Source organism: Plecotus auritus, assembly GCF_963455305.1.
Source record: "Plecotus auritus genome assembly, chromosome: 6".
In the NCBI taxonomy this organism is placed as follows: domain Eukaryota; kingdom Metazoa; phylum Chordata; class Mammalia; order Chiroptera; family Vespertilionidae; genus Plecotus; species Plecotus auritus.
The window spans coordinates 169,370,274-169,379,615 of record NC_137773.1 but is presented as its reverse complement, the minus strand read 5'-3'; the positions used below and the strand labels follow the sequence as shown (position 1 = coordinate 169,379,615).

The following is a 9,342-nucleotide window of genomic DNA, read 5'->3' as shown; positions in this document are numbered from 1 at the left end:
GAGATATAGCCTCAAACAGATTATGAATTCCCCAAGAGAAGTGTGTTACATCCAAAAGCCCATATGGTTTGAAATGTGTGCCCTCCCCTCCTGATTTAAGGCCTTTGCTTCTTGATGTTCCTTCTTTCAGGAACACTCTTGGACCCAGATACCTAAAGGCCTCAATTGCTCACTTCCGCTCATGTGTAATAGCTCCACCGCCATCTCCCTCTTCCTCCCCTTACTTGCTACCAAGTTCTACTTCTTTATTGGTTATTGTCTCCCCTGACTTGAAGGTAAGCTCCGTGGAGCAGCGAGTTTATTTCCTTCCCTGCTGTACTGTATCCACAGAACCTGGAACACTGACATAGTAGGCCCCCAAAAGTATTTTTTTTAATATATTTTATTGATATTTTACAGAGAAGAAGGGAGAGAGAGAGAAACATCAATCAGCTGCCTCCTGCACACTCCCTACTGGGGATGTGCCCACAACCAAGGTACATGCCCTTGACCGGAATCGAACCTGGGACCCTTCAGCCCGCAGGCCAGCAGGCCAACGCTCTAGCCACTGAGCCAAACCGGCTTCGGCCCAAAAGTAATTTTTATATGCTGCTGACAAACAGTCTCCTAGCTTTGAGACTGGAAGGCGCAGGATCTGTAGAAAGAAAGATGACTTTTCCGCTCAGCAGCCAGAGCAGAGCTGGCGGGGGCTTCAGGGAGCCTCAGTTCCAGGCGCGCCACCTGGCCGCCCAGGAGCTTGGCTCCCCTCCGCTCCCTACCCAAATCTCTTTCTCAGGCTCCACCCCTTCCAGGGTCCTCCTTCTATTGGCTGAGCCCTCCAAGTTCTTCGTCCTCCCAGCCAATAGTAGGGCAAAACTCGGGTGGGAGGCGGGGCCAGAGCGCAGGCGTACGGACTAGCTGGCGAAGGGGCGAAAGGACTCCAGCCTCCTCCGCACTGAGAGGCGGGACCTCCCGGTGCCTAGAAAAGCCAGAGGGTTGGGATGCAAGTTAATGGGGTGTCGATGACGTAATTCTTTCTGCGCTTTGTTCCATGATGTGAGCTTTCGGCGAGGGGTATGTGGCAGCCTGGCGTGGGGGTCCGGGCGGGGTTCTGGGACTGTGGGGGGGACACCGGTCGGGAGCCCCTCCTCCACCGCTGCCCGCTGCGGAGACTGGGATGAGGCAGCTCAAGGGTCGTCGTGAGCCTCCTTCTCCCCTCGTTCGGCACTTTCCCTTTGTTTTGGGTTTCGTCCCCAGCTAGGCGAGGTTGCCCGCTCGGACCGGGCTGCAGGTACTGACAGAACTGTGTCATCCCCGCCCATGGCCAGTGGGCCGCCTTGGTAATAGCGGTCTAACCAGCCCAGGCTCCCAAAGGAGCCAGAACCTTGAGTGTTTGACTTAGGTCACCCGTCCGTCCCCCTGTGTTCCTGTGAGGAAACGGACCCAGAGGGGAAGGCAGAGTCTTGCCCAGGGTTACTACTCATTCATCCATTTAACAAATACTTAGCACCTACCCAAGAATGCTAGCTCCTGGGTTTCAATTGTGTACAAGGCAGAGAGAGCTACATTCTGGTAGGGAAGAAATGGAACAAGCTTGAGGAGTTAGAAGCAGAGTCTGGGAATCTGGAGCGGGAAACAAAACACATGTTGAGGCCTGGTGATCCTAAGAGATGGGTAGTTATTTTAAAAATCTCCTTCTAGCATCCTTTTAAAGCCATATTATTGCTCCTGTTTCTAAAGGCAATTGACTCAGCAAAGATCCTCTCTCTTCTCCCTTCTGCAAACTTTTCTTGGAAGGCTGAAGTGCAGAGAACTTCTCAGTGGAAGGCACTTTGCACTTAGAGGAGACTTTTGGATGTAAAAGGAGCAGCTGAAAGGGAGTGACCATGGTGTGATGGACACAGAAGGCTTGTCTCTCACTAGTCATGTGACCATGGACAAATCATTCAACCTCTGGGAGCTTCATTTCTGCATCTTTAAAACTAAAGACCCAGTGCATGAAATTCATGCACTTGGCAGGGAGAGGGGGGGCCTCAGCCTGGCCTGCGCCCTCTCACAGTCTGGGAGCCCTGGGAGGATGTCCGCCTGACGGCTTAGTGGGCCTAAGCCGTTGGTTGGACATCCTTAGCATTGCCACCCCACCACTGTCGCTGTGCTCGCCAGCTGTGAGCCTGGCTTCTGGCGGAGCTGCGCTCCCCCTGTGGGAGCACACTGACCACCAGGGGGCAGCTCCTGCATTGAGTGTCTGCCCCCTGGTGGTCAGCGCACATCATAGTGACGGGTCATTCCACCATTCGGTCATTTGCATATTAGCCTTTTATGTAGGATAGGAATGATCATCCTTACTGCTCATTGCTTCCTAGGAAGGGGAGTACCCAGGGAGGGGACACTGCCCTGAGTGTCCACTTGGAGTACAGCACTCAGAGAACTCACTCATTTCTATCTGTTTACAGTGATTCAGGACCCCAATAGGAACTTCCTCACCAACCTAAGGAAGAGATCAGGCAATATCTGTGCTGGGTACATCCGCTGGAGTGAGGCCACTGTGCACAGGAGAGAATGAGTGATGCCTTTCTCTCTTGGGCAAGTGAGACCTATACTGTGAAATTAGTTCATCTGGGGACAGGAATCTTGCCTGCTAGAAAATATGGGGACCAGAGCTGAAAGGGAGCGTATCTGGATGTCTATCTAGGAGAGAGAGAGAGAGAAGTGTGCTTGTATGGGGGAGGGAGGGCCCTCTGGACCTTGAGTAGTAGAGTTTGGGGATGGGAATAAGGGTGATGTAATAGAACTCAATTTGTCGGGAGACTTGGACTTGAGTCCCAGCTCCACTCTAAGTTCCAGTTTCCCCATATCTACATTTTGAGATAAGACTAGGTGGCCTGGGAGGCTCCTTCCAGCTCTGACATTCTGAGAATCTCTGAGTAGTTGGACTAGGTCAATCTCTTAGGGAATTTAGGCCCTTCGATGGCCCTGTTGAGACAGAAGTGCCAAGAATGCAAATACACTGCCATGGTGTTCAAACAGTATGGAGCACCAGAGGCATGAACCAGGCAGACAAGGGGTGGTGATGGTCATATGTGGAGGATGCACATCTCACCATTCCTACCTTAGATAGAATTCGATAGGATCCTGAACTTGTTTAACTGAACATTTCAAATCACACAGCATTTACAGAGCCCTCCTTATGCCAGGCTCTGGGTGGGAGCCACATAGGAATGTCAGGAGGGACACAGACGTACACACAAGTAGTGATAGTATTAGGCAACTCTAGTTTATATTAGTTTTGTTGTGTTTTCTGAAGTACAGAATTTTTTATATGGTCAGATCTATCCGTTTGCTGTTATGCCATCAGCCTTTGTTTTATGCTTAAGGCTTAGGCCTTTCCCTAAGAGTGAATAGTCCCTGTTACTTGTTTTCTTTTTCTTTTTTTCTTTCTTCCTTTTAACTTTTACATTTTACTCACCTGGTTCTCTGGAATTTATTTTCAAGTGTTGCCTCTTATTCTTCACTCTATTGCAGTGAATCAATAACCAAGGACCACTGCTCAGAGAGACCTGAACGGGAAGATTATCCTGACGAATTGAAGGAATACAACCTCCCTAGGTAAAAGAATACAACGCTCTATCCACAGAGCTGGGATTCTGCCCATTGTGGGTTCCTTATAGCCTGAAATGAATGGTGGTCCTGAGATCAGAACTCTCACCCCTCAGTCTCAGGGAGTTGTGGGTCAGAGATTTGTGGGGACTCATTGGTCCTAATCCATTTGCTGGTTATCTTGAGACTGTGCTTGTGTGCACAGCTGCCTGGATACCCCTAATGTCCTGCTGGCCCTCTGGCCTCATCTGCCCCTCCTTCTACTTCTCCAGCTAAGACCCCACCTCCCTAGTCCCTGGGAATTCCAGGGTTCCTAAGGGCATTTCCCATGCAGTGGGTTGAGGGCAGATAGGTTTCCTTTTGATGAAACTTCCTCAGAATAGTCCTCCCTCATCTCCTGACAAGTCTTGCTTCCTCCTTAGGTCCCTCAGAACCACCATGGGCTTCAGTATAGCACGTTGCATTTTCTCTTTCTTTCTACCTGCCCTTCTAACTAAGACCTCCATCTTAGCAAGCTTATACATTTTTTTGACTGCTTTTGTCTGATCATTCTCAAATTTGCATTCCTGACATATTCCTCCTCTTATAAAAAAGGTTTTCCCACATCCCTGTTTCTCTTAGTGATACTACCATTCAGACCTAGATCTGATGACCTTGAACTCTTTCCTTCAGTCATCCTCTAGATTCTGATGTGTGTATATGCTTTCCTGTAACGGCTGGACTTCATTGTTCTCTCATCCTGTCATTTTCCTAGCCTAGGACCTCACTATCTCATTTGTGTGTTCATTTTTTCAACAAACATTTACTGGGCACCCAGAAAGTGGCAGGCCTCTAATGGTCCCCCATAGTGCATTCTAAGGTTGCCTCCCAACTCATTTCCTTTCCTCTTTCCTTCTTTTTTTTCACCTTTAATCCATCTGGGCTAATCTTCCTAGAGTATTCTTTTTCTAATTTCATTTTTGGGTAGGACGATAGAAAATTTATCGTACAAACTGGGATACTTTTGTGGAGTGGGGAAAGAAAATTAAAGGTAGATTTCATTCCTCTGTTCAGAATATGTTTCCTATTGACCATCAAATCATAGCCATAATTTTCCCCTCATAATTTCAGTGTTCTGGCTGGTATCATTTCAGGCAACTTGATTCTTTCACTTATTCATTCAACAACAACAAAAAATTTTCAGTGCTTGCTAGGTGCTAAGAATACATTGGTGAACAAAATGAACAGAAATCGTGCCTTCATGAAGCTTCATGTAATAGTATAATCTCCCATTTATTTCTGACTACACTGTCCCTGTTTTCAAGAAAACAATTCCTTGTCCTCTGGGGCTCAGCCAAAGTTTAGCCTTTATTTATTTATTTATTTTTTTAAATCCTCAACCAAGGATATTTTTCCATTGATTTTTAGAGAGAGGGAAAGACTGAGAAATATTGGATGTGAAAGAAACACATCGATTGGTTTCTCCTGCATGCACCCTGACCAGGGCCCAAGCCGGGAAGGAGCCTGCAACCAAGGTACATGCCCTCGACCAGAATCGAACCTGGGACTCTTCAGTCCGAAGGCCAATGCTCTATCCCAGGGGTGGGCAAACTTTTTGACTCGAGGGCCACAATGGGTTCTTAAACTGGACCGGAGGGCCGGAACAAAAGCATGGATGGAGTGTTTGTGTGAACTAATATAAATTCAAAGTAAAGGAGTGGAGGGGTGAGCAAGAGAACCCTCCGCTCTTTCGGCTCCGCGGGCTGGATAGAACAGCCGAACGGGCCGGATCCGGCCCGCGGGCCGTAGTTTGCCCACGGCTGCTCTATCCACTGAGCCAAACCTGCTAGAGCCAAAGTTTTTAGCCTTGGGAAAAAGCACCTTTTCCCATGCATTTTAAGCATCCCAGTAATCACTCCTTCCTCTGGCCCCCTTTGTCTCCTGATTGGGGACTTTGTAGATTTATAATTTGCTCTCTTATTGTTTTGTCATTTACTCCATTGTAAGCTCCTTAAATACAGATATATTTCATAATTTTTTTATTCTGCTCGGGCTGCCATAACAAAATACCACAGCCTGGGTGGCTTAAACACTAGACATTTATTTTCTCACAGTATTGGAGGCTGGAGGTCCAAGATCAAGGTGACCAGCTGATTTGGTTTCTGGTAGGGACTTCCTGGCTTGCAGATGGCTACTTCTTGCTGTGTGCTCACATGCTTTTCCTCATTTTGTGCATTTGCGGGGATGGGTAGAAGTGCAAGTGAAATTGCGCTCATATGTCTTCCTATAAAGATACACTAATCCTATCAGATTAGGGTCCCACCCTTATGACCTCATTTAACCTGAATTACCTTCTTAGAGGTCACTTCTCCAAATATAATCACCTTATGATTAGGGCTTCAACATATGAATTTGGGGGAACACATTCAGTGATTAACAGTCTTTTGGGGGGGGGGCATTCAATAATGGTATTTATTGCTTTGTGACAGAACTGTGTAAATATCTGGCTATTAACATTTTCCCTGGCTGCCCCTCTCCAGAAGGCTGGAGACTGACCTTTTCCATAGCAGCCTTTAAGGATAGAATAGTTTCTGTACTAGCTAAGTGGGGAGCTTGGGATCAACAAGACACCTGGGATGATTAAATAGCAATGTGGAAAAATACTTTAAAAAGTTAAGTGGAAGAAGTAAGTTGCAAAATTATATTTACTCTATACTTATAACTATATAAATATGAATATAGACAAGTCTGGAAAGGAACACAGTAAAAGGAAAATTAGTCATGTTAGTATCATGAGGTCATTTTTCAGTTTTCTTTTATGACCCAACCTCCGCTAGCTTTGAGGTCTGCTAGGGTTACATATATGTTTAGAGTTTCACATCAAACCTGTAGGGAGGTAGAAGAGGGCAAAGGGGGATAAATGGTAATGGAAGGAGACTTGACTTGGGGTGGTGAACACACAATACAATATACAGATGATGTATTATAGAATTGTACACCTGAAACCTATATAACTTTATTAACCAATGTCACCCCAATAAATTCAATAAAAATGAAAAACAAAAATATGTAGGGAAATTCCTGATCATTCCTGGTTTCATGAGCAGCCCCTCTTGATTGTACTATCCCCTACTTTCACCCTTTTGCCATCTAAACTTTATCATAATGCCATGCAAGGAGGCCCTATGAGATTTCCCCCTGCTATGCTTTAACTAATCCTGTTTAGCCTCTCAGGTTCACCCAGTAAGACTCAGTCTGTCAGAGTGATAGCTTGGAGCAAAGTAGACAGACTGAATTAGCACATACAGCTGGATCCAGTTATGGACCAGGCCTGCAGAGTAGGCCATGATGTGACTTGGTTCCAATATTGCAAGAATTATGTTACTCCTTATCAAGACAGAACCCAAGATAGACAGGTGCCTAGTATCAGGACTAGAGCAAAAATGAAATCTTTGGCACACCCTAAGACAGAATCCTTGAGAAACTAATTATTTTGTGCCAGCCACTGTATCACTGGTACTAGGGGCATAGGTCAACAAGAACTAACTAAAAGCCAAAGTGATCTGAAGATTAGTTGTTTGAACTAAGAATATTTCAGTTCGTTTTCTCTTGGGACTAGATTAGGAGTTAGGAAGAAGCCAGGTTGGATTTTATACTACTCATTGCTCATTCTGATGCTGGGCCTATTGGTCCATAAGCCTTTACCTAGGCCTCTATATCTAACCTCATTTTCTCATCTTTTTTTTTTTTTTTTTTTTTTTTTAATCAGTTCCCCTTACCTTTGAACACTAACTCTTCCATGCGAGATCCTATGGTCTACCACATCTTGTTATCCTTGGACAGTTCTCCTTCCACTAGTATGGAGAACAGGTGACATGTCGGATTTCTGTTTCTTTTTGTCAGATGGTGAAACTGGGACTGAGGAGGTATTGATTCCAAAGTGTCATTGCTGAAAAAATTAGAATTTCATACATTCAAGAGAACTCCACAGAGATATTGCCAAGGAAGTCAAAATCTAGAAAGCTCCACTGAACAGAAAGAGAAGACTCAGAAGGCCACTGGGATGCTCTAAGCAAGAGAAAATGAGGAGAAAGATGAGAAGCTTCAAACACAAGACAGTTAAAGACAATAAGACACTTCCAGAAGTGAGTGACCAAGAATCTGAAAAAGATGGTAGTCAGTGCTCTGAGCCTGCAACAACCAACAGAATTCAGGCTGAAAAGAGACAGTATGTATGTACTGAGTGTGGGAGAGCCTTTAGTCAGAGTGCAAACCTTACAGTGCATGAGCGAATCCACACAGGAGAGAAACCCTATAAGTGTAAGGAATGTGGAAAAGCCTTCAGTCACAGCTCCAACCTTGTTGTCCATCGGCGAATCCACACTGGACTGAAGCCCTACACGTGCGGTGAATGTGGAAAATCTTTCAGTGGTAAGTCACACCTCATTCGCCACCAGGGAACCCACAGCGGGGAAAAGACTTATGAATGTAAGGAGTGTGGGAAAGCTTTTAGTCGGAGTTCAGGTCTCATTTCACATCACAGAGTTCACACTGGGGAGAAGCCCTACACGTGTATCCAGTGCGGGAAAGCCTTTAGCCGTAGCTCAAACCTTACTCAACATGAGAGAATGCACAAAGGGAAAAAAGTCTACAAATGCAAGGAGTGTGGGAAAACATGTGTGTCTAATACAAAGATTATGGACCATCAGAGAATTCACACAGGGGAGAAGTCTTATGAATGTGATGAGTGTGGAAAAGCTTTCATCTTAAGGAAGACCCTTCATGAACATCAGAGACTTCATCGAAGAGACAAACCTTACAAGTGTAATGAGTGTGGGAAAGCTTTTACTTCTAATCGAAACCTTATTGATCATCGGAGAGTTCACACTGGAGAGAAACCCTATAAATGTAATGAATGTGGAAAAACCTTCAGGCAGACTTCTCAAGTTATTCTACATTTGAGAACCCACACTAAGGAGAAACCTTATAAATGCAGTGAGTGTGGGAAAGCCTATCGTTATAGCTCACAACTTATTCAACACCAGAGAAAACATACTGAGGAGACAGAAATCTCATAAGTAACATATATTGTTGGTAGGAGGACTAATTGCTACCTCTCAGAAAAGCAGTTTTTCAGTATCATCAACCTTAACTCTATTTCTGAAAATCCATAAAGGGAAAGTAGTCAGAAATAGACATGGATTAGCAGAAGAGAAATTCATACCAGCAAGGTATATAAGTGAAGGAAGAACACTAGGTTTTTAATGGTACAGGGTTTAAATGAATGACAGTCTATCCATAGAATGGTTTTGCAGCCATTGTAAAGATTTGTAAAGAATAGTTAATGCCATGGGGGAAATGATTTGGATAAAGTGGAAGATAAAAGAAAAAACAATGAAATATGATTTAAATTATAAACAAAACAAAACACACCTATGCATAGGGAAAAAGTGGAAATTAATGCCAAACTAAAATCTTAACAGTGATTATCTCTGGGTGATAGGCTTATAAATGATTTCTATTTTCTTCTTTATACTTTCCTGTATTTTTTAGATTTTCTACAATGAGAATGTACTAGTTTTATATTTAGGGGAAAGTATGGTATTTTAAAAATGCAATGAATACATGCTCATTTTCACTAAACAGTGTTAGGCAAGGTGCATGGAACATAGACTCTAAAATCCACACACTGCCATGTGGTAGCAGTGCAACCATGAGCAAGTCACTTCCTTTTAGAGCCTGTTTCCTGTTTAGTAAAAGCATAAACACCAGTCCTTGGCCTTTTTT

At 44.6% G+C, this 9,342-nt stretch overlaps 1 protein-coding gene across 1 annotated transcript; it reads left to right on the top strand.

Moving 5' to 3' along the window:
• Window positions 1-880: 880 nt before the first annotated feature.
• On the top strand, window positions 881-9,192 carry ZNF660 (zinc finger protein 660). The gene is made up of 3 exons (XM_080672143.1): window positions 881-1,053; window positions 3,502-3,585; window positions 7,459-9,192. Exon 3 carries the CDS (start codon window positions 7,638-7,640, stop codon window positions 8,631-8,633), a length of 996 nt encoding a protein of 331 aa, XP_080528269.1. The 5' UTR covers window positions 881-1,053; window positions 3,502-3,585; window positions 7,459-7,637; the 3' UTR covers window positions 8,634-9,192.
• Window positions 9,193-9,342: the final 150 nt, after the last annotated feature.